This window comes from Fundulus heteroclitus, chromosome 12, assembly GCF_011125445.2.
Source record: "Fundulus heteroclitus isolate FHET01 chromosome 12, MU-UCD_Fhet_4.1, whole genome shotgun sequence".
NCBI lineage: Eukaryota > Metazoa > Chordata > Actinopteri > Cyprinodontiformes > Fundulidae > Fundulus > Fundulus heteroclitus.
Window position 1 is genome coordinate 15,665,599 of NC_046372.1, and position 26,312 is coordinate 15,691,910.

The 26,312-nt window shown below is 38.8% G+C and overlaps 1 protein-coding gene across 3 annotated transcripts in view; it reads right to left on the reverse strand.

Moving 5' to 3' along the window:
• Nucleotides 1–15,507: 15,507 nt before the first annotated feature.
• scarb2a (scavenger receptor class B, member 2a) overlaps nucleotides 15,508–26,312 on the reverse strand; it is a 43,971-nt gene continuing 33,166 nt past the window's right edge. For 2 of the 3 annotated variants that reach the window (XM_036144048.1, XM_036144047.1), the window contains 6 exons: nucleotides 24,333–24,451; nucleotides 23,186–23,259; nucleotides 23,011–23,062; nucleotides 22,768–22,920; nucleotides 20,693–20,740; nucleotides 15,508–19,209 (listed from right to left, as the gene is read on the reverse strand). In XM_036144048.1, the coding sequence (XP_035999941.1) occupies nucleotides 19,078–19,209; nucleotides 20,693–20,740; nucleotides 22,768–22,920; nucleotides 23,011–23,062; nucleotides 23,186–23,259; nucleotides 24,333–24,451 (578 nt within the window). In that variant the 3' untranslated portion in view covers nucleotides 15,508–19,077. The remainder of the gene's footprint in view (nucleotides 19,210–20,692; nucleotides 20,741–22,767; nucleotides 22,921–23,010; nucleotides 23,063–23,185; nucleotides 23,260–24,332; nucleotides 24,452–26,312) is intronic. The other variant, XM_036144049.1, reaches the window with a different exon arrangement.

The following is a 26,312-nucleotide window of genomic DNA, read 5'->3' on the forward strand; positions in this document are numbered from 1 at the left end:
TTTTTGCATATCTTTTGCGGGGGTTCCAATAAATGTGGAGGGTGCTTTAGAGGTGATTCCAGATGAAATGGTGAAATATCATCCGCTCATCAACAACTAACATCGTACACAAGAGCATGTGTCCTGGATTGTTGTGCTCACACAGTAATCCGCTAAAATACACAGAAAATTAAAGGCAACATCCCAACATAATGTCAGAAATACAACGCGTAGATTCCACTTATGCTGATTTTTGAAACACAAATTGAAATAAATTCAATTAATTTACACGTGGTGCCAAATTAACAGCCATGGTCATCACAAGGCACTTTGTGAGACAAATAGATCCTAGAGATTAATAATCAAGCCAATCCAATCATATAGAAACATTAATATTATATATATTCCAATTTGATCCAAGATGTAATGAAGAATAGGTAAATTTCGGCTCTAGTGCTGATTGGTAGAAGTTCCGCATCAAATCACTGACCATAATCATTAACTATTATTGATATTTAAGTGTTTTCTTTTTCATACAATGACAGCAATGGCGTTTTAATTAGGTTAACATGATCAACACCGACTGGTGAGGCAGACAGTTAATAACAAGCAGTATGTAGTTAAAACACAATCAAATATGTTTCTTAATGATGACTCTATCATGGGGGGTGGTTTTTTTTTTATTGATCACATAGTAATAATGAAACCAAAATCAGAAAAGTAAAAATGTAATAATTAATAAATGACAAAAGTATAAAAGTCTTGTTTGCACTACTTGTGTTGAAAGCGGTGCAGCACCTAAGAAGATCTGGTGAGCTGCTTGTGTGTTCGTGTAAAATCTCGATCATAAAATAAAACTCTCCAATGCAACAGATAACTGCAAATGAAAAACAGTGCAAAAGTCTTCCATCACCCCTCATTTCTTTCCCTTATTTGTTTCAGATGAGGCAAAAATTCTCCTTTGAAAACAATCTTGGTTGAGCCTTTCCAACCTTTTGGCTCACATTCTGCCTAATCCTTGTGAGTGAATGAAGCTGAACGCTCATTGTGCAGAGAAGACCTTCCCCGTCTGAAAACTAACCATAATGGCAGGACAGCACCTGAAAGGCGTGGCTTTAAAGAACAGTAACGATCCAAGGTGACAGAACGCCAGAGATGTATAGTCTTTCAGTGTGATTGTGCATTAAAGGCCATGTTTTCAGCTGTAACTCTTAGGGGTTTACCTTCTTGGTATCGTTATAAATGTAACTGAAGAAAATAAGCAAATTATGTCTTTTTGACAGCCAGAAATGTGAGTCCGTCCAGCTGGTGCTTTATTCAGGGGTCGCCGCAGCCAGTCACTACAATTTGTTTTTACGCCAGATGTTTTTCCTGATGCAACCAGAATTCAAACCTAAGCCCCCTGTTTGAATGACACAGACTATGCCCATTATACCACAGGCAGACTTTTGATAGGTCAAAATGACAGAAAAAAAATTTAACTAAAGTTACATTTTAAATTTAAAAAATGTAACTAAAGTTGTCTATAGTGTGTGCATAACTCTGGTTTGTGTCCTGAGTTAAGAGCCATTTTCGGGTTCGTGGCCTAGTGGTTAGAGCAGTGTGCTTGCACTCAGAGAAGGATGCAAGTACCCGGTTCGATCCCCAGCGACTGCACTCTGGGTCCCTGAGCAAAACCCTTAACCCCAGATTGCTCCCCAGGTGCTGCACATGGCAGCCCACTTCTCCCCAAGGGGATGGGTTAAGATGCAGAAGTGAATTTCTCCATTGTGAGATCAATAAAGTTCAATTATTATTATTTTAATTTTCCATAAACCAGACTTAACTGGATTAAGAAAACTTAGCTTTGACTTTTGTTGGACCAACAGAAGTCCAAAGGAAAACTTCAAAGGACCTGTAGAAAAGCTTGATTAAAAAAAAAAAGTTTAATTAATTTAAACCAGAGCTGTCTCCTTTGTAGGAAAATACAAACAAATGAAGAACTGAAAACATTTGCACTGTACATAAAAATGTTGCTGGTGCCTTAGCAGTCTGAGGATTTGAAATGCAGTTATGCTCTATCTATCTATCTATCTATCTATCTATCTATCTATCTATCTATCTGTCTGTCTGTCTATATAAATCTCTCTCTCTCTCAATCTCTCTGTCTCTCTCTCTCTCTCTCTCTCTCTCTCTCTCTCTCTCTCTCTCTCTCTCTCTTCCTCCTTCTCTTTCTCTCTCTCTCTCTCTCTCCTCTCTCTCTATATATATATATATATATATATATATATATATATATATATATATATATATATATATAATATATATATAACTTTATATATTTAGAAATACGTATATGGTTATTGTTATTTTTAAAGGTAGATTTGAAGATTAGTCCAAGCTGAAGTAAACAGCAACCTTTCTCTGGTTTAAGTTATTAATAAATGTTGATTCTGTGATTGTGAAAGTTATTAACCCCAAGAGACATACCTCTGCGCATGTGAAGTTAGTTTTGCTTTACTTCTATTTTTCTTGCTGACAGTATGAACCCATGAGCGATCATACATTCAAATCTATGAACTGTAAAAACAGCCGTTTGAAAAAAGTTATTTAAGTTAAATAAAAGTTAATATCTCTAGCTTGTTGTCAAACCCTATAGCTACTGTTAGCTTTGCATTTACAGTTATATTACATATATTACGATGTGTTCAACACAAACACATTTTAACAGGTTTTATGGATTATTCAAAGTAGTGCCTAAATTAGTTACATGCACAGCTGCTTTCACATTGTCTGTGTGCAATGCATACCTTTCAATTAAAGCAATATTACCACAGAGGTAGAGGTAGTAGGTTTTAAATCAACCTTTTAATGCATAAGTTATCCAAAATCAAAGTTTATTCTACACACTTTATTTCAGATTCCATCCTGTTTACGTGTTTTCCATAGTTGTCACTTCCAGGTCACTTTCTACACAATGAATACATCGCTATGAGAAAATGGTTTAATTGCCAGGTTGCTTCATACAGCAAGGAATTTGCCTTCGGTTTGACTTTGCTCTTGATGTGGAGATTTTAAATAAAATATACAGAAAATGTACAAATTTTCTTGTAAATATGAACATATACATTTTCAACAAAAGAAGAAGACATGGTGAGATTGGTGCAAATGAGCTTGGTTTTCATCTGGGTCCTCTGTTCATCAGAGTTGCAGCCTAGAGCAAAACTGTGTGTGGCGGCTGGTTTTAGCGGATATTGCTCTGCAGCAGCGACCTAGAAGTAAAAGTCTGAACAGTTTGACTCCAGGATGTGGGGAGTTTGCCCTTTTCCTGACCCGATAGACCTCTACAATTCCTGGATGGAGGGAGGACGCTGTTTTCTCCAGACCTGATTGTTCACTTGTGGATGAGCCAAACCCCGCAGTGATGGATGGAAACAGCTAAAGGCAGTGTTGAAGATGACTAGCAGCTTCTGTAGAAGGCTGTACTTCTCTAATAAATGTCTGCCTGGCAGAGGACCAGCTCAGGTCCTGAGAGAGAGCCGGCCCCAGGAACCCGAAATGATCCATAGCAGATATGGTGTTGTTGAGGATGATGAGGGGAGGCGGCCCACCGTCATCTCAAAGCCTGTAGGAGTGGACAATTATTCAATATCAATATATATCGCAATATACATTTATTCATAAAGGTGATGTGATTTTTTTCAATATTTCAATATAAATTACAGTCTATGATTACAGCACTTCTCATTGACTGACATTATAGGTTTTATGTAATCTTATGTGCTTATTTTTTAAAGCAAATATTTCTAAAATGTCATATTTGAGGAGTTTTATAAACATGGCAAAATAACTGTCACAAGTTTTCACAGGCATCTTGGACTGTTTTTCTGCTTCAGAAAAGCTTTTGAAGACGTCTGCTCCAGCCAAACCAATTGGTCGGAGTGATTTTATTTTGACTTTATTTATTTCAAGAATAACATTTTTGAATCTTTGAAGTGTGTATTTACATTAATAAAATGTATCTGCTCGTATGTGAAACGTTTCATTTGTTGTCCTTTTATTTGATTCAAAATATTATTATTATTATTTTTGCTTTTACTTGTTCTGATTTAACTGGAATGCATGTTTTAGAATCGCCAGCAGAGGGCGCAATAGACCAATTGTTGAAGCTTGGAGTTTAATGTTTGAAAGGTAACATACAGGACAAACAATAAAAGGTACCACTTTACAGTGAGGTTCCTCTTATAGATGGCTAGTAAATAGTTTATTGATCTGTTATTAATTATTCTGTAAACACCTTATAACTCATTCATACGTGTTAATTATGCATTAATTAAGGGCAGCCAAGAAAAAACTGACCTGTTTCTTGCCGACATCTATCCGTAGCTATGTATAAGGGGGGCCTTATTGTAAAGTGGTACCCAGTAAAGTGAGATTTTTCACAATAAAAATGTTCAGATGATGTTTTTTTTATGTTTTTCTCCCCCGCTCAGATGTTGTCAAAGCCAGGAAATGCCAACTTGGTTCAATTGTGCATTTAAAAATCCACAGTGTGGGACATATTTTACCTTCTGGGGCAGACAGCAGAACCTAAGCAGCACTTGATGTTAAAGTTCATGATTTTATTTTACTTCTGGGTTATCTAACATGCATGGAGGCCTGATATCTTTCCACTGTTTTACGGACATCAGAGTCAGCAGTGTGAAACCCGGAGGAGCGAACAAACTGGGAAACTATTGCTCAACCCCCCCCCTGTGTTTGTTCTGTCGCTGTACAAACAATCATCAGCGGGATGGTTTGACATCTGGGCACTTTGCATGAACGCATGTGTAACACTATTACGCTTACAGCCTCGGCTTATCTAACATGACCGGGATCAGAGAGGAACAGGTCATCTGGCTCTTTACAACAAACCCAAATAACAGGGAGTCAGCGCTTTTTAGCGTTGAGTCACTTAAATGCAAGTCGCTCAGTGAAGTTGTGACAATCAGTCAAATATCAGGCTGGTCTTCACTCGTTCAGGCGGCATCAGCCTGTTACGTTCTTCTGTATATGAGTCAAAGTTTATCATCTGAGTTGAAGAGTTCACCATTTAATTATCGAGGCTAAATAAGAGGTTTAGAGTATTTGAGCCCGATAAAATGACAATAACCCTTTTAAAATAATAGCAAAGAGAGAAAACCTTTTGCGTTCTAAAATACTTTTAAATCAGTGGTTTTTAAAGTAATATCTTAATTTCACCAACACGTTGTGTATGCAAAAATGAAATTGCTGTGTTTTGTTTTTGTGTAATCTTTAGTGCACAAAAAGTTAAATATGTTCCATTTTTGTGTCACTTTGTTATGAGATTAGTAAAATTCGAGTATTGGTAAAAATGAATAAAATAAACTTTAAAAGTGCTGTGTGTAATGTAAATGACCAAGGAATACAACAATGTATAATTTGTCTTCATCAAATTGAACAGTAATATGTTTATCATTGGGGCTGTTTATACCTTAATAGGGCAACGTATCGTGGGAGATACAACTCATAAAATCCAAAATATTGAATATATATAAATTTTGAATGTGGAAATATTTCACTTAGGGCCTAAAGAGATAAGTCATACAATTTGATTATTTTTTGCAACTTATTTTCCACTCCTGCCTGTTTAAGGGTTAAGTCCCTCAGAGCCGTGTTTCCTGCCAGTTACAGGTGCCTCTCTGCTGCGACACACCTAACTCAAATCTGAAATGAATGAGTGATTAACGGGGTTTTGATGTAATCATTTGAATCAGTTCAATTCAATTCAATTTTATTTATATAGCACCAATTCATGAAACATGTCATCTCAAGGCACTTTCCAAAGTCAAGTTCAATCATATTATACAGATTGGTCAAACATTTCCTATATAAGGAAACCCAGTTAATTGCATCAATGTCTTGACAAGCAGCATTCACTCCTGGAGAAGCATAGAGCTACAGGGAGAGTCGTCTGCATTGTACATGGCTTTGCAGCAATCCCTCATACTGAGCAAGCATGAAGCGACAGTGGAAAGAAAAACTCCCCATTACCAGGGAGGAAAAACCTCCAGCAGAACCAGAACCAGGCTCAGGGTGAACGGTCATCTGCCTCGACCGATTAGGGGTTACAGAAGACAGAGCAGAGACACAAAAGCACAGAAGCACACATTGATCCAGTAATCGGGTGTGCTGGAGCAGAATTCACGTTAAAAAACATGAAAAACCTGTGGGCCCTGAAGACCAGGATCACAGGTAACAGTGTTTCTATTGATGTATTTGAACTTCATGGACCCCTTAATGGGAGATTTTGGTGATTCTTCCAGAAGCGCATTTGAGAGGTCAGACACCGATGTTGGACGAGAAGGCCTGGCTCTCAGTCTCCGCTCTAATTCATCCCGAAGGTGTTCTATAGGGTTGAGGTCAGGACTGTGCCAAACTCTCTCCTCCATGTCTTTATGGGTATTCCTTTGTGCATTAATTGATCTCCAATGTTTATTGATCTCCAAAAATAAATAGTAAATTAAGCCTGTAATTGTGACCTCTTTTATGAAACAATACCATAATAAAGTGTTTAACAATTATTTGATAAAACAAAAACTGATAAATATCCATAAAATTTAGTTGGCAGGGACCAATCAAATCGCACAGCAGCACAGAGACAAACAGGCTGGATAAGCATGCACACACAGCTAAAAGCCATTTAGAGAAGTGGGAGTTAAAAAAAAAAACACACTAAAAATAGTAAATACTCATTATTCAACACCCAAAAGGCAGCCCGAAACATTTCAGGCAGGACAAAAATAAGTGCAGCGAGGATTTCTACACCTCCTGGAAGCCGACATTTGGCCATTTCATCTTCCAACACAGAAACTCCTTTTGTGCTGATGGGTGGGACAAAGAGGAGGACAGTGTGTTGTTGGCAGTCTGCAGGAGGTCCTAACAGTTTGAACAGTTGCTGGAGCTACGCCCTAACGAACGCGTCTGAATGAAACAATTAAACGTCAAATAGAGCGTATGATTCCTTATTATGGATTCTTTAACCGTCCCTTCCTCATGTCTACTGCTACGCAACTCCAACGAGGGTTAGCGAAGAGCCCAGCAGAAAGCTGTTGGAACAAAAGAAATATATTTTTGATTTAAATGCCCCCAGCTGAATGTTTTAGCAACATTTCCTCCCCAAAGTAAACACCTGCTTAAAAGAACCGGTTAATGAAGAGGTGACTTTATTGACATGAATCCTGTGATTCAGTCTAAGTGAACTGTTCGCCTTGCTCGTCGTCTCCATGAAGCTGAAACCTTGTGCACTTTTTGATGACCTGAAAAGTGGAGGCATAACTGGATTCTTCATCAGACCAGTTCATTTTAGCTCACGCTGACATGTTTTCCGCTGTTTCTGTTAGTAATCTGTTGTTGTTTTTATGCACAAATACACATGCACACCTATATGTTTGCTCAAAATAAAATGATCCCAAAAAAAGTAAAAAACAAAGCAACTGGACTTGTTTTCCGTAGTTGAAGACGTTTCGCTTCCTCTCCAGGAAGCTTTCTCAATTCAAAAAGTCTGGAGTAATGTGCAGTACCAAGCTTTATACTATCATCCAGGGGAGACAGATCATCTGCTATTACCATATAACATAGAAAGTACTCCTGGATCAATGTGAGCTTCTGCGCTTTCTGTGTCTCTGCTCTGTCTTCTCTAACCCCCAGTGGGTCGAGGCAGATGACCGTTCACACTGAGCCTGGTTCTGGTTCTGCTGGAGGTTTTTCCTCCCTGTTAAAGGGGAGTTTTCCTCTCCACTGTCGCTTCGTGCTTGCTCAGTATGAGGGATTGCTGCAAAGCCATCAGCAATACAGACGACCACTATGGCTCTACACTGTTTCAGGAGGAGTGAATGCTGCTTGTCATGACTCGATGCAACCTGCTGGATTTCCTTAGATAGGAAACTTTTTGACCTATCTGTATAATCTGATTGAATTTGACTTTGGAAAGTGCCTTGAGATGACATGTATCATGAATTGCTGCTATATAGGTAAAATTGAATTGAATTGAATGGAACTGATTCAAATTACTACATCAAAACCCCAATAGGAAACGTTTTGACCAACCTGTATAATCTTTGTAACTTTATAAAGTGCCCTGAGATGACATGTATCATGAATTGACTCTATATGAATAAAACTGAATTGAATTGAATTCAACAATTACTCCATTTAAATAATATTGGTTTAATTTTAGATCATCTGTGGATACCAGATTTGCTATTTTTAACAAAAGGGAACTTATAGTGATGAACAATAAAATGAGGGTTCAATTCCTCCTCCAGTACTGGGGGCTGCTGGGTTTAGAGAACGTTTCCACATTTTGTCTCGTTATTACCGAAAAGCTCAACAGCTCCTGTTTGGTAGGAAGACCAAACCAGGACATCGGTTTTGTGTGAATTTCAAAAGGTTTAACAAACCAAAATCTGAATAGTGAGGCTGGTATTAATCCAAAGCCTCTTAAACCCCGATGCCCATAAATAAAGTGCAATGCAATGAATTTCCCACTTAGTAAATAGAGCCCACCTGTGTGTAATCTCAGTATAAAGCCAGCTGTGAAGGCCTCAGAGGTTCGTTAGGGAATATTAGTGATCAAACAGCGTCACGAGGACCAAGAAGCACAGCAGACAGGTCAGGGAGGAAGCGTTGGAGAAGTTTAAAGCAGGGTTAGGTGGTAAAGTGATGTCCCAACACCCTTTGAATGCCTCACAGAGCAAAGTTCATTCGGTCCTCTGAAAATGGAAACAGTATGGCAGCAGACCGTAAGCGTACAGCCAGAGCTACAATGGGGCGGTTTATGGGTTAGAATTCACAACTATCTGGGCTGAAGTTCAAGTGGTTTGAATACCACTTGAACTTCGAGGGCCAGTTCTAAAATCCTTTCAGCTGTCCGCCGTAGCTGGTGTGACCTCCACTGCGTGTGTTTATACAGCGTGAGGAGGCAACATCTGCTGAAAAGTGGCCACTTGAAACGGCCGTGTGGGTATTCTTTTGTTTAGTTTTAGTCACAAGCTGGACAATTTGTTGTTGTGTCCCCGTCGACAGCGCTGATAAGGTCCCGGATGTGTCCGATGAGCCAGCCAGGACGGAGTGTCTCAGAACGCAGAGTGAGTTGTGTTTAGTTTGAGGAAAATAAAGACGGATGTCAGAGGCACGCAGTGAATGTTTTATTCCCGCTCTGCGAGGATGAATTGAGCTTTGAAAAACAAAAAGTCACCAGCGTTTCACACCAGAGTGTTTGCACTCTCACTCGTTTGATTATTAATTTCAAAGTCAGCACCTTTTTGGAGCCTTTTTTTTTTTTTAATGCAACTGCAGTGTCTCTGAAACCCAGGGATTAAACCTTCTTGTTTGCTTTATGGATTGTTTCTTCATGTAAAGTGAAAACACTACAAAAAGGGAACTAAAAGTAAGTCAAATCGTCTTGAAATTACTGTATTTTTCCTTGATTTAAGCAGGTAAATCAGACTATTTGCCAGTGGAATGAGTATTTTTACCCCTAAAATAAGATAATTAGATATATTGCACTTGAAAGAAGATGATAGAGAGGAAATGCTCCTATTTTAAGTGCAAAAATCTTCCATTGGCAGATTGTCTTATTTACCTTCTTAAATCAAGGAAAAATACATTAATTTTAAGAAAATTTGACTTACATTTAGTTCCCTTTTTGCAGATTTTTTTTTTGTTTATTTAGTTTCTTCAAAATGAGAAGCTTACATACACTAAGATGGTCCTTTAAATAATATGTAAAGGAACTGGGAGAGCCCGTGTCGCCATGCCTTCTAGTGGAGGCACAGGTGTGGAGGTAACACCTCAAACACATTGCCTCCTTGTGTGGGCATAGAACAATAAATCAACATCAGAAAAGATACCAGGAAGAGAACCACAACACTGATTCTTTCCTTGGTTAAATGTTCAGATGCCTGAAGGAGCCGTGTTCATATGTTCAGACAATCTCTACAAACATCAAACAACCTGGGAATATCCAGGAAGTTCAGGAAGTGTCACAGAGCTGAACGTGTTTTGTTGTGAAACATCCGAACCAGTCTCAAAAAAAAAAAGAAAAAAAAGAAAAGCAAAGGACCTCGTGAAGATGCCGACGTAAGCTGCTGAGGGAGCGTCATTAACAACAGTGAAAGGAGTCACGTAAAGACATGGACTGCAAAAAGGGAACTGAAAGTATATAACATTTTCTTGAAATGAGTGTATTTTACATTAATCTGAGCAGCTAAATAAAACTATTTGCCAATGGAATGAGTATTTTCACCCCTAAAATAAGATTATTAGCTGTCCTGCACTTGAAACAAGATGATGGTGATTAATTGTTATTATTTTAAGTGCAAAAACTTTTGATCTATTGGCAAATAGTCTTATTTAGCTGCTCAAGTCAAGGAAAAATAGAACTAATTTCAAGACAATTTTACTTACTTTCAGTTCCCTTTTTGCAGTGAGGCCGCTCGGCGCTGGCGAGGCCATTACTCCAAAACCAGCACAAAGAGCCAGAACACAGTAAATGCGCTCAGGGACAACGATATTTTTTAAAAGCATATGTCATCTGACTAAACTGAAAGTCTGGAGATAACTATAGTTGAGCTTGCGAGCCTTCCCAACTGGGAAGTATGGCAACAGATGGCATCGTGTGAGAAGAACATTACGTGAAAACATTGATGCAGCATATCAAGGCATCTGACAGGAAGTCAAAGCTTTTGCATAAAAGGGCAATCCAAACCGCACAATGACTCTAATCGTACCGCCAGGTTTGCTGATGACAAACTGATCTGAGTAATTGTGAGGGAGGCGGCCTACAAACCAGACTCAGCCACGCCAGTTCAGTCAGGAGGTAAGGGTCAAAGGTCCGGCAAACTGTTGAGAAAGGGCAAGGCAAGGTAAATTTATTTATATAGCACAATTTAGTACAAAGACAATGCAAAGTGCTTTTCATGATTAAAATATAGCAAAATAAAACTGAATAAAAGCAAGTAGGAATAAAATGTAGATAGAAAAAAGAACAAAAAAGTGGTGATTCAGTGAACTAGAACAGTTGAAGGCAATCCTAAACAAATGTGTTTTTAATCTTGATTTAAAGGAACTCAGGCTTTCCGCAACTTTACAATTTTCTGGAAGTTTGTTCCAGATAATCGGAGCATAGGAACTAAATGCTGCTTCTCCTTGTTTAGTTCTGGTTCTGGTTCTGAAGAGTAGGCTGGAGCCAGAAGACCTTAATGGTCTGGAAAATTGATACACTGATATCAAGTCTGTGATGTATTTAGGTGCTAAGCCATTCAGGGATTTATAGACTAACAGAAGGATTTTAAAGTCTATTCTCTGAGATACAGGGAGCCAGTGTAAGGACTTTAGAACTGGGGTGATGTTCTCTACTTTCTTAGTATTAGTGAGGACGCGGGCAGCAGCATTCTGGATCAGCTGCAGCTGTCTGGTCCACTTTTTAGGCAGACCTGTGAAAACACCGTTGCAGTAATCAATTCTACTAAATATAAATGCATGGATTAGTTTTTTCCAGATCCTGCTGAGACATTAGTCCTTTAATCCTGGAAATGTTCTTTAGGTGATAGAAAGCTGAATATTAGGCCAAAAAAAAGGGGACCGCGAATGTTTCATCCAAGTCATGCAGTTTAAAGGCTATCGTATCAAAAATACTAAGGAAACATATGCAAACGTTTGAATCTGAAGAAGGTGTTAAACAGTTTTCTCTCGGGGTATTCCAGCATTTAGCAAATAGAAATAATTTTGGCAAATTTAGTCTGATTTAATGTCCAACAATGAGGGTAGAAAAACAACCTATAAATCTTTTCATGCGGCCTTTTTAAATATCTGGTTTCAACCGTTTAAAGTTTCCTATAGGCAAACCGAAAACAGATCGACAAAACTCAAAAAGTCTTAAAACCTAATTTAATGAGTGAAGGACATGCTGACGTCAACAGACGCCGGATCTGATCACCTTGAGGGCGAAAGCCAAGCAGTTCTCCTAAGAGCTGAGACACAGAGCCTCTGCTGGAGGCTAACAGGCAGAAAAAACGGAGACAAGGCCGCTGCTGTGTGCTCACCGTGTCCTCGTGGACTCGCACATTTATCTCTGGGCCGGTTTTAACGTGAGCCGCGGCAACCTGTGACCCGATCCGAAGGCTTTCGGCTGTGGGTTTCACAGTCAAAGCAGTGACGCAAAACAAACAGTCACGCTTTGGGGTTTTCGTTTTCTCAATGTCTTGTGTCCGAAGGGCGTGTCCCTGAATTCACTGAGCAGTTGCGCAAAGGTCTTGCTCTGTCGTCTGCCGGGAAAAAGGAAATTAAACAACTCCACGCAAGGTCTGTAAACAACTGCAAAGTCAAGGCACATTTCAAAGGGAGAATATTAGGCCTAACAAAAAAAGTTTAGTCAGTAATAATTTCATCTGTCTGGTGGAGTTGCTGCCAAGTCTAATGCCTGGCAGAGTCACTTATTGATGTACTACAACTATTCATCTAACATTCTGGGTTCATCCTTATATTTTTTGGTTTATTCTAACACTCAGATGTACATTCTAGCTTTGGTTATGATTTTAAAACATTTTTTCCATAACTGTCAAAGCATTGCCGATTGCTCTTGTCGGCACGCCTGGAAAACCTGTGGAAAAAGCTACGATATGTTATTCTTTTTTTTTTTTTTTTTTACCAGTAACTTCCCACTGAAAAGCTAACAAAAATCAAACATTTAGTTTGATTGCATTTATTATGTGCGGGGAAACAAATGCGCATTAACAAATATTTGTTTCCAACAAAAACAAATGTGCAACACTTATTGCTGTTCTTGCTTCATATGATGCCTGTGCAAATTCTCAGTTATCCGGATCATCGCAACTGCAGACAGGCTTAAATCGGAGGCAACCGGACTTTCGTTCAGTTCTTTCTGAAAACGTTTCAGTTCTGGTGGCTCGCACTGGAGCGCTGCTGAGCTAAATGACCCAACGATGACCCGTTTTCAGTTTTCTTATATAAATCCACCAGATCTGGTATCTCAGTGAAGTCATTATGCTATTTTCTCCGTTCCCAGGGAGACACGTCATGTCAGATCAACCATCCTTAACAGTGGGGATGAGTTGCTTTCCCCACATATTTATACTTTTATTTCACGCCACGCTAACATGCGGTGTTCGTTGCTATAAAGCTCAGCATTGCTCTCATCTGACTAAAACATACGGCTTTACTTAAAGCTCTCTAATTGTTTAACAAACTCCACATGTTTACGTTGGTGATGGTAGGACAGGAAAGGTTTTGCTTTTATACATTGCCAAATGGTTTGACTTATAATAAAGTTAGAGTTATTTCATAAATAGAATTTTTGAAAGCTATAAGAATTGAAAATACAAAAGGTCCTCCTGCATAGGAAGGAAAAAAGTCATTGTTTCTAAGTAGTTTGACTGTGTATTAAAAAATCTCTTAAAAGTGCCATTGAAGTGGGAGTTTTTTGAGCAAAGTCTGAGAGGTGAGAGCCAGAACATGCATAGAGACTCAGTCAGCTGTCAACTCTAAATGTCAAATTTTAGCCTTTATGTCAGCTTCAGTCTGAAAACGTCTTGAATTCATCGACCCATTGAGCTACCGACACACCAGAAAGCATTCACACCTCTTTGCTCACATTTATTCTGACTAATTTGGCGATAATTTATTTCAGAGGACCTATAATGAATGGCACACAGTTTTTTTTAAATGTAAAAACAAACAATTAAACATTACAGGTAAAAGATATATTCAAACCTTTGATGCTCAAAATTGAGCGGAGGTTTGTCTGATATCCATAGAAGATCCTCGTTTCTAAAACTTTTTTGGAGTTTCGAAACTCAAGGATGCGTTTGAAAGGCTCACATTGGTCTCAGTACAGTTTATTTAACACCAACACGTCATCTCAAGGTACTTTGTCCTAAAAAAAAATAAAATAAAAAATCCAATCAAACTATACCGATTCTAAGTAAAGACACTTCAAAATGAGCCTAGTTGTCTAGCAAAGCAGTCTGGTGCTGTTTATATCTTGGCAACACAGTCAATTAGGTATATGAGAGCAGAAAATAATCAAGGAAGACAATGAATTTGACTGCAGACCTCGGTGGAGATAGAGGAATCCAGATAGTAGATCCTTGCTAATGCAGTCCATAAATTTATAATAGTGTGGCAGGACCAAATTCACTCCTTAAGAAATGGTGCATCCCTGCTTGATTTTTTGCCAAAAGGCACCTTAGAGATCATCAGACCAGAATAAATAAAAGCTTAAGAACTAATGATGTATTAAAACTGAATTCTTTGCCCTGCACTTGAAGTTTCATGTCTAGCGTTTCGGGCTGACGACTGCGTGGTGGTGGCAGCATCACGTTGCAAGGAAGTTTTTCTGTGCGATTATTCTCCAATTAAGGCGAGACGACAGAAGCCAAATTAAGATTTTTCAATTAAGCTTCTTTCAGGGTGCAGCGGCTCTCAGAATAAGGCTTTGGGATAACAAAGGAGGGGCTCAGGAGGCTCTGAGGAGACAGAGCTTTCCTGTGGCAGCTCCAAGGCTTTGGAACATATTACACATCAGACAGGCTTCTTCAAACCTGCTCTGAAAACCCACCTTTTCTCATTAGCTTTTTGACGTAGCATGACAAGACCTCACTTTATCCATTTTATTCAAGTTTCTTACAACATCTTTTGTGTTTGATATTGTATGTTACTCTCACTGCTCGTGTTTATGTATGCGCTACATGTCTCTGCAGCACTTCGGTCAGTTGTGCCGTTTTTAAAGCGCTTATAAATAAAGTTGGCTTGGCTCCAGCAGCGTGCTCAGCTGGAGCTTGGACTTAAATCTGATTATATATCTGGCTGATTATAATAATGGCGCTTGCTGTCCAACCTGAGCGTGAGACAATCTGCAGCGGATGGATATCAAGCAACGCGTGTGCCAAGCTTGTGAAGATATACCCAAGAAGAGGTGAGGCCGTGATTCCTGCCCAAGGTGCTTCAGTCGACTGTTAAATCCACAAATGTGCATTATTTACACACCCAGAATTGTTTTTTGTTATACATTTATAAAAATCAGCCTGAAAATCTGCTTAAATTTTGATGTTCTGAGCTATGTTTAAACAAACCTATGATCCACACTGCAAAAACAGAACTAAAAATAAGTAGCATTTTCTTAAAATTTGTGTCTTTTTCCTTGATTTGAGCATGTAAATAAGATGATCTGCCAATAGAATAAGATTTTTGCACTTAAAATAGGAACAATTGATCTCCATCATCTTATTTCAAGCGCAGTTAATCTAAATATCTTATTTTAGGTGTCAAAATACTCATTCCATTGGCAGATAATCTTATTTACCTGCTCAAATCTAGGACAAAAACACTCATTTTAAGAACATTTTACTTATTTTTACATCCGTCTTTGCAGTGCAGTTTGATTTCCATCTAATTCAAAGCAGATAAATCTTTAAAAACAGGCACCAGAAGAAGAAGGAGGGGAAAAAAAAGATACAAGAAACAAACTTTGCACTTATTTGCAACTTTTATTTCTTTTTTTTCTGCAAATACACTAGAAATGTTTACAAAAAGCACGGTATAAACATTTGTGCAGTGTAAATTATCAAAACTAAAAATGAATATTACTTTGAAATAATTTTGCACCTAACATGACAAAAGGGTGGGGGATTGTCATCTTCAGCAGCAAAACAAGTTAGTACGTCTTCAAAGGAAATGTCTGCTAGGATATCAAAAAAAAACAAAACAAAAAAAAAAAAAAACTGGGAGATGCGCTCGTTAGGAATCAGTAACAGAAGGGTGGTATGGCACGAAATCAGCAAAAGGAGGGCTTCATTCATCTAAATGTGTGACGTCCCGTCAAGATAATCAGCCTTCCAGTGAACCACTCCAGTTCCACAGAAATGTTAACCACTCATGAACACTCTCACAGACTCTTCAAAGCACTGGTCATAAACTGGTCCGTCTTTTACACCATTATACATATATATATTTATATATATATTTTTATTTTTACATTTTCAGTACAAATAAAAAAAAAATTGAAATGATTGCGAGTGGAAAGAAAAGAAATGACTAAATGACTCTACGGAAAGGAAGAATGTAATGCTACAACTCACAGGAACTCAAGACAAACTTAAATATCACGTGGCCCCTTTAAAAGAAAACATTCACAATTAAGGTTTTTTTTTTTCTTTTTTCTTACACAACTCTGTATTGCTTCGTCTTACGTAATACTGAGATTTTTGCTTCTCAAAGAGAACCGATAACTTGTGTTCTGCACCGAGTTAAAAAAAGAAAGAAAAGCAATACCCCTCAATAGTTTTTATTTTATTCTTTCGCCTTCGTGTAAAAAAAAAAAAAAAAAGGCACGCACTCATACCTGCGTTCACGCAAACACTGTTACAAATACTTCCCATAATAAGCAGTGGCACAATTCTTTCCTTTTTTCTTTTTCTTTTTTTTTACCCCCCCCCTTCCTTTTCTAAGTTAGGCGGCGGCGGTTTAGTGGCACAGCAGTTATCACAGAGAGCAAACACGGCGGCCCGAGAGCGGATCGATTGGGGTCATCTTTGGTCGAGCGTGGACGAGCCAATGGGCTCGGAGGACCAGAGCGGTGGGGTCGGCGAAAATGGAGTGCGGAGCGGGCCTCCGTGTTTGAACGGGATGACACGGCTCCCTGGATTAAGGTGTTTCAGGGATATTAAGCCAGGTGAACAGCTATGAACTGTGTGCGTTTGCACAAGGTGGGAGCGGCATGCATGGAGATGCGATACGGAGGCTCATCGGTGGGTGATTAACACGAGGGGGGAAGAGCTCGATACTGATGCAAACATTGGCTTTTGGCTCAGAGGTTAGGATAATACTCATTATTGAGCATTTAATATGAAACTGTTAGCTTAGCGCAAAGAACGCACTTAAAAAAAATTGATTTTTGGATGGATTTTGGTGCATCTTTAAAAAAAGCAATTCAGAACTGATCAAAATTGCAGTTGAAGATATTTCTATGTTGCAGAAGCATAGAAAAAAATAATGGAGATAGTGCCGCAGATGATGCAAAGGTGGCTCAAACCCCTTTAAAGACATTTTAACCAACTATAATAGCCTCCAAAAATGATACGTATGATATGCTCAGATTTATCTTCTATTAAATAAATGAGTGATTTCAGTTTGATAGATTATAGAGTGATTATTAATCACCAAGTCTGGTGGGTTTTACGTCTTGTGCTCAGGTCCTGAAAAAAAAAAAATGGTTGGAAACAGCAAAAAAAAAAAAAAAAAGCCTCCAGAAACCCACTGAGAGCACAAGGTGGTGAATACAAATACACGAGTCCATAGGTTATGGCAATTTTAGCAGCAGTAACAAATACAAAAAAAACAAGAATATCAAAAAGATGACACTCCCAACGGGTGTCTGAAAGCAGGTAACACAGAGACAAACCTTTGAAATGCGCTGAACACATTTGGACCACTTGAATTGAAACAATCAGGACAAATAACCACAAATAAACAAGACTGGCACCATTTCCAGGCAAAGTGCAGGGAAGGGTTTTTTTTTTTTTTCTGTTAGACGGTATTATGGCCTTAAATTCGCTCCCTGGCAGAGACCGCCAGAGGAGGTTCTGACAGACGTGGCGGACACAGAGGGTGAGACACAAAGACGACGTAAGACAAACAGTGATTCAAGTGCAGTGTGCCGAGTTCGCCTGAACGCCTGCAGCTCCTTGGCAAACTGAGTGAGTGCACAGCGGCGAGCGGCAACACCGGGACCGAAACGAGCAACGGCACCTGACGTCATCTCCGACAGATCAGCTGCAAATACAAAAAACAAAGAGTCCCGCAGTCCAAATTGTGCTTTTCTTTTTTCTTTTTTTTTTTGTTGTTCCTTTCTCTGTGTCTCTAACGAGGAGCCGTGAGGACGAGGTGGAGCGTCGACACTGGAGGAAAGTTAGCGTCTCTCGGCACGCCAGCTGGATTTGGTCAGAGGTATCTCGAGTTAGTTTCCCCTTTACGTGTATGTACAGTAGAAGTGTTCCCAGCTTATCTGAATACGCTTGAACCCTGGTAAGGCAGAAAGCAGGTTCAAGCCTCCCTTGTAAGTCAAGTTGGTGTTTTTTTTTTTTTTTGTTTGTTTCTCTTCCTTTTTTCCTTTTTTTTTGCTGTATATATATGTTTTCAATCGTTTTAAAGCAACAACGCCTCAAATCAAGGAGGACTTTTCTCGCAATATCAGCACTCTGTAAATAGTGTTTTAGGCAAAAAAAGGTGAATAAGAGAAGGTCAAAAAATCACGAGTATCTCAGGTTTCATACTAAACTGTGCCTGCATTAGGAAAAACAGTAGTCCGTTTAAAAATAAAGGTGCACACAGAGACTCTCTGACTCATTCTGGAAGTGCAACGTGTATAACCTGCAGGTGCACTAACGTATTGGAAAAAAAAAAAAAGGCTCAGTTGATTTATTTTTCTGCTTTCTTTACAAAATATACTAAGTTTATGTTTGTTAGCAAAACTGTTAACTTGTCTGAGGGCTTTTTTTTTTTTTTATTATTCTTGAAGGCTCAAAGTTTTTCCTCCTCTCGCAGCGCTGACAGAATACGACCGTAACAACGCCGGCTGCTAAACACGGAGTTTCGTCAGAGGATCATGCGTCCGTGTGTAACAACTGTCTAAAGTTTTTCATGTTCCCTCATGGTAGAATTATGGAAAAAAGTTAAATGTCTGGTTGAGTCCAGCTTCCTAGTTTTTAAAAAAAAAAAAAAAAAAAGTCCCTCTGTGTTCAAGGCCTACCAGGACAGAGATGTTTACGCTCTGTGAGGGAGGGGGCGGGGTTTGTGTAGCGGTCCTGCAGGCAGTGGCGGCCATGCTTGGCAGGTAGCGCGGAGGAGGCTGGACAGTCAGAAGAGTGCTCAGGGAGAGGATCAATGGTCTCTGTAGGCTAAACAATGTGTCGGGTTTGTGTCCCGCTGTGTTCCCGGTCCTCCCTCACCCCACGGTGAGGAAACATCCCACACCCCCCTTTGTGCTGCTGCTCCCTCAGACCCCTCCAGACCTCCTGGCTTGGAGAAGGGAGTCCTCAATCAACACTTCTGGGCCTCCACTGGAGACATGGCAATGTAGGAGCCGTTCTTCGTCGGCTGGCTGGCCGGCTTGTCCGACGAGTCGTCCGGTTTGTCGCTGACTTGTGTGTACGCGGTGTCGTCTTTTGCCGTCTGAAAGGGAAGAGCCGGGGGGGAGGGGGATGGAAAGTGTTGTTACGGACCTTTTTTTATTTTATTATTATTTTTTTTAAATTAACATCAAAATGGGATCAAATGCTTTGACTGAAATGCTTTACGGTGAACCACAAGAAAACAGACATTAAATCCACATGGCGATACATTTAAATCAACCAACAAATAAATAAATAAATTACGCTGAAAGCGAGAAAACAAAAATATGTCATGTTGCATGAAAACAATTACAAATGATAAATCAGAAATTAGAGATGCACCGAAAAATTGGCCGATGACTTTAGCTTGGCTCCAGCTGGTGGACGGCCAGTCTGGAACTTTAAAAGTTGCCCTAACGGTCAGTGAACGCACCGCGCCTAAACGCTACCAGGTCGCTGTGTGTGCTCGCCCTCACTGAGGGAAGACACGCAGACTGATGACAGCCATTTATAAAAGGAAACAATGTTTTTTTTTTGTTTACATGTTGAAACGTGTCTGGTTCATTCAGGTTGTGAGAGAGAGCGAGACTTTCAGCAGGTAACAGGAAGGCTTAATGGAGAACAGCAAAGTAGCTGTTCTATCCTCTGGAGCTTTCAGCTTCAGTGTTGTGTCTCTGCTCTGTCTTCTCAGTCGAGGCAGATGACCGTTCAAACTGAGCCTGGTTCTAGTTCTGCTGGAGGTTTTTCCTCCCCGTTAAAGGGGAGTTTTTCTTTCCACTGTCGCTTCATGCTTGCTCAGTATGAGGGATTGCTGCAAAGCCATCAACAATGCAGACGACTCTCCCTGTGGCTCTACGCTTCAGGAGGAGTGAATGCTGCTTGTCGGGACTTTGATGCAATCTACTGGGTTCCCTTAGATAGGAATTTTTTTTTTACCAATCTGTATAATTTGATTGAATTTGACTTTGGAAAGTGTTTCATGAATTGGCGCTATATAAATAAAATTTAATTGAATTGAAGATGGATTTACAAACGTTGGCCGGCTTCTGAAGAGCTCAGTGAAGGTAAGGAACTACAGCCTCTAGATTAGAATATATACACCGATGTTATAGAAACACTATTTAGTCTCAAATATCCCCATTGAGGGACAGCAAGGTATTTCTTATCTTACTAGCCATGCTAATGGCTAATATAAGATGCTAAAGCTAGTTTAAATGTCAACTTTGTAATCTACAGCCTCTGCTCTTTTTCTCCATTTACAAACATAAATAATAAATGGCTGCTCACATTTGGAAAGGCTGGACAGTTTTTATTATTAATTTATTTGAATTATTTGTAGTTCCTTTATCTTAGTTTCATTCTGTTCTTTTAATGGGACGGCGTAAAATTATTAATCGGAAGGGCAAGGCTTTCCAAATATTAGGCAAAAAGGCCAAAAAGATTCTGATCGATGCATCTCTAAAAAAATATAATAATAATAAATGAAATAAGCTGTATAAGTTTTTAAAAATGAGAATAAAAACAAAGCGAAACTGAAGACTTACAGTAAAAGAATGAAAAGCTTCAGTAAAATCAATACGTTTTACTTCATTCTAGAACAGAAAAGGAAAAAAAGGGGGGGTTAAACAGAAAATTAAACTCAAAACATTGTTAATATAAAACATTACATTGCAATTAAGCATGTCCTAAAGGTTTTCTCAGGAATAAACGCTTGTACCGCTTGGCCTTAGCAGTACAAGTTTTTATGGTGAGAAAAGAAAATCCATCCTAGTTCACTTCAATGCTCAGAAGCTTTGTTTATCCAATATATATATATATATATATATATATATATATATATATATATATATATATATATATATATATATATATATATATATATATATATATATATATATATATATATATATATATATATATATATATATATATATATATATATATATATATATATATATATAATTTTTTTTTTTTTTTTTTTTCATATAAAAAAAAACATGCACCAAATCTGATCGGTGCTAATGGAGTTACTTTTTCCTCTCTGAGGCAGAGCCAGGCTAACGGTCTCCAGTGTTAACGCTGAGCTACGGTAAGTAAGCATGTCCTGGCTTCAGTTTTACAAAGACATGCAGGGTCACACTTGGTGAAAAGCCCAGGTAACGCAAAATAAGCAAAGGTTCTTCTGTGGATCCTGTGAAGAAACATTTAAAACGTCTTTATCTTAAACTGCAGTTTAAAATCAAGTACTGACCGACATATTGTGACCAAGCGTGGTCTTCATCAGGCTCCTTGTCTGCTATGGTTTAAACACGCCTGTATTATTATTATTATTATTATTATTATTATTATTATTATTATTATTATTATTATTATTATTATTATTATTATTATTATTATTATTATTATTATTATTATTATTATTAAAGAATAACCCCTCAGTCAGGGCCGTCACTATTACAATATAAACATGTTTTATTTAGAAAGATTTTCCCCCTGTACTTTGTTTCCCTAATTTTTTTATCTCTATTTTACAGTCTGATGACTTTATCAACTTATATGAAAAACCCTTCTCTGATCCCTGATCATCATATAGAAAAAACAATAAAGAGAAAATCAGTTTTCTTCACATTTTTTTAATTTTTTTTTTAAATAAGCGAGACTGTCGATGACTTGGGACTTTATTAATCATCACATTGTTAAATGAGGTTAAAAGAAGAATCTATTTACTTTTTTCCTCTCCTTTTGTTTTACACCTTGTGACGGCAACAAAGAGTGACTTAAATAAGTGGAGGACCGTTTCTCCGGTCAGCTCGTTAACGTAACACTATAATAAAGACAGAGCCTGGTCAGTATTGATTTTGAATTGCTGTTTAAAATGAAGGTCTGTTTAAATATTTTTTCCCCACATCTCCATTTCCTGCCCTAGATCATTTTTATGGCCCTTTGCTTTTGTCACACTGGGCCCGTTTTCCCTGACAGTACGAAGCCTTGTGCGTGGCCTAAAGAGACACCGAGGCTTCAAAGCAGCACATAAAAAGAAAATAAATAAAATTTTAAAAAAAAGCATCATCTGATCCTGAATTGCTCATGCTGGTTTGGCTGCAGAGAAATCATGCGGTGTTAGTAAATGTGTGCAGAACTTTGTGTTAAACTCGCAAGCAGCTCAGTGCGGCTTGTTGCAGAAAACAATTAAACGTGCAGAAACACTTTAAAACCGAGGTCTGCACTGCAAAAACTTAACTAAAAATAAGTCAAATTTTCTGAAAATTAGTGTATCTGTCCTTGATTTGAGCAGGTAAATAAGGTGATCTGCCAATGGAATAAGATTTTGGCACTTAAAATAGGAACAATTCATCTCCATCGTCTTATTTCAAGTGCAGGATGTCTAATTATCTTAATTTAGGCATCCAAATACTTATTCCATTGGCAGATGATCTTATTTACCTGCTCAATTCAAGGACAAAAACACCATGTTTAAGAACATTTTGCTTATTTTTAGATCCGTTTTTGCAGTGTGATGTGGAGGCTAGACCCGTTTCACCCTGTGAGTGGAAGTCAGCGGCCGGCTACGCGGGACCGTTACCGCGGCTCAGCGTGAAGCAAAGCCGCCGCTCCTTACCTTCTTCTGGCGGTTTCGGCAGAATAAAACCACGAGCACCAGCAGCAGGATGATGCCCAGGCCCACGATGAGCAGCGGGAAGTTGGACACGAGGGTGACGATCAGGAGCAGCGTCCTCATCTGAGACGCCGAGTCGTCGTCGATGGTTGCCGTCTAACATTTGGAGAACAGAGGAGAACGCGTTGTTAAGGGTTATCGTTACCGAAATATCGGTGGGTTTGGCGGCTGAGAGCGGAGCCTCACCTCGTTGACAAACATGATGGGGAAAATGGTCTCGTTGATGAACCTAGTTTTGCTATAAAAAAAAAAGAAGAGAGAGAGAGAGGTGGGGGGGAGGTTAGGAGGAACATCTGGCTCCACATGCTGCCTGAATGTGTTGCAACAGGAAAGTGGGTCAGAGTTTAACGGTGAAACCTACGGGAAGCCTGGGACTCTCTTCAGGATAATGTTGAGCTGAGCTCTCTTGCAGGCACGGATGGGAACCCCTGTGGTCTGGAAGAGATCAGAGCAGAGCGGCACTTTACTTTGTGGTCGTTTCCACATAAACGCGTTTATATCGTTGCACACGTTTGACTAGGAAAACTCAACTGATTGCTTCAAAAGGACACAATCAGATTAAAAACACACACACACACACACACACACCGTCAATGGCTTTCAGCAGGCACACACGCCATGATGCGGCCATGATTCATTTTGTTTTGTGCTTACTTGACTTGTTCTCTCTTTCCAGAGAAGAACGATTAAACAGCAGCTTAACAATTTGGCTACACAACCCTGAGTTTATACACTGCAAAAACTGATCTAAAAACAAGTAAAATGCTCTTAAAGTTAGTCTATTCATCCTTGATTTGAGTAAGTAAACAAGATTATCTGCCAATGGAATGAGTATCTTTGCCCCTAAAATAAGAAAATTAGACATCCTGCGCTTGAAATAAGATGATGGAGATGAATTGTTCCTATTTTAAGTGAAAAAATCTTATTCCATTGGCAAATCATCTTATTTACCTGCTCAAATCAAGGACAAATACACTCATTTCAAGAAGATTTGACTTATTTTTAGTTCTATTTTTGCAGTGTAGTGGATTAGATCTAATCCACAAAATTTTACCAACAGGCTTCAACAGTAGAAGCACAGATGCCAGCGAACATTTGGTTAAATGTCTCTCAGTGAGCTGGATCTCAACCCGTCATCCATTTTACAACCATAAACAAGCGTCTGCCGTAACCCTGGCTGGATATAAGATAAGCAACGTCTCTTAGTCAACTATAAAAAAAAACAAAAAAAACAACCAGGTACAACCAAGGCTAAAGCCTTTCAGTCACTGCTGCTGTGGCGTCACAGAAACACCGGGGAAGCCAGGACCGTTTTGTAAAAGCAACCCCAACGTCAATCAGTTCAAATGAATCATTAGAGGCCCAATGCTTGTATAATAATCCTGGTTCTGGTAAATGCATGAAAACGTTTAAGCAGCCCGCACGGTGCAGGTTGAAATAAAAGATCCTGATTCGGACGAGACCAGCGGATCAGAGTCGGCCGCTGCCTTTTCGTGCGTTTGCCGTACCGGCTGCAGGTCCAGGTACGTCTCGTGCTCCTCCTCGTTGGGGTTGAGCCCGTCGACGGCGTTGATGTAAGCCGGGTCGGCCTGATAGAAGTGGGGGAAGGACACGACGATGGGAGCACCTTGAAGAAGAGCAGATTTGACAAAATGTGCACGTGAGACAAGTTGCTCGTTTGAGGATATGGAAAAAAAAACATCCAATGGTTGGAAAGTGAAGGCGGTGGAGCGTTCAAGGACGAACCCAGGCAGGAGATTTTCCACAACAAACTTTGTTCTGCTGGAAGTTGTACACTGCAAAAAAAAACTAAACTAAAAAGCTACACTTTCTTGAATGTTGCCCTTGATTTGAGCAGGTGAATAAGATGATGTGCTAACGGAATAAGATTTTCACACATAAAATAGGAACAACTCATCTCAATCAACTTATTTCATGTGCATTATATCTAATTATCTTATTTAGAGGTAAAAACACTCATTCCACTGGTAGATCGCCTTGTTTACCTGCTGAAATCAAGGACAAATTCACTGATTTTAAGAAATTTGTACTTTCTTTTTGCAGTGCCACTGCAAAAACAGACTAAACTAAAAATAAGTATGAATTGTCTTAAAATTAGTGAATTTGCACATTATTTGAGTATGTAAATAAGATAATCTGCCAATGGAATAAGATTTTCACACTTAAAATAGGAAGAGCTGATGATCTCCATCAACTTATTTCAAGTACATTATATCTAATTATCTTATTTTAGGGGTAAAATGACTCATTCCATTGGCAGATAATCTTATTTACCTGCTCAAATCAAAGACAAATACACTCATTTCAAGAAAATTTTACTTATTTTTAGTTCTGTTTTTGCAGTGCAGAACGGGACTCTGAACCGATAACATTCCTCAGAACCAGCTCCCCCTTATTTAAAAAAAAAAACCACATTTACGCAACAGAAATACCACGCTGCCAAGACGAAACGATTATCGCATATGAAATCCAAACTTCTCCCCTTGAACGTGCCTTTATCATCTTAAGCAAACTAATTTAAATAGAGGATTCCTCTCGTTTTTACTACCTGAAATGTTAAAGTACAATCACGTTTCTGCGCGGCTTTGCAGGCCTGAGCGACAGCAACGCTTTTATTTAACGACGCAAAGTTTCAGCCGTCGGGTGAGAAACATGAGACAATCTCAGTGAAGCAACAAATCCTCGGGATCCAGACCGCTGAGAGGCTGTTTGCATAAAGAAATTAAGGTGATTTTTTTCATTTGGTTATATTAAAATATTATGGAAATGGGATTCGCTTTTGTTTTGGCATTTCATTTTCAGGGATTGTGACGCGCCTGAAGCATCGCCTGCAGATCTAAAGATTTCTGGCTTATTACAGAAAGGAAACGAGTTCATTTTTTTTTTTAGAGGTTTACATGTAAATTTAAGACATAATCTCAGAATATCAACCTTTAAAGTGCTGGAAGTGCCTTAATTTATAACCTACACAAACAATCTCACCGTTATTTAAACACTACCGTACGCTAGATAAAATATTTAATCTTGAGATAAACACCTTCCATTCTATCTAGTGTTTCAGCCAGCAGGTGAGCTGATTTTTATATTTCTAATGGTGCTTTTTATGATGCCTGCAGTTAATGACCCAAAGCTCTCAAATCGCTCCTGCAGCTCATCTTTGATCTCGTCGTAAACCGCACATGATCTGCTCTCTGTGTAAGGAGGGAACGTCAAAGGAATGTATTCGCCCCTTTATCTGCTTTTGACACGCCTAAAATTAGATGAACGGTTTCATTTCAATAGTCTTTAAACAAGAAAGTCATTTTTTTGTGCAAATAAAACAAAACTCCGGAGCGAAACTTGCTTTTTTTTTTTTTTTTTTTTTTACCCCCAATCGTATAAGAGTAAAATCGTAAATAAAAAAAGAAAAAAAGAAGTAATTCTAACTTTACATTTCCGGTGAGTTGCAAGAATGATCAGCTAGAACG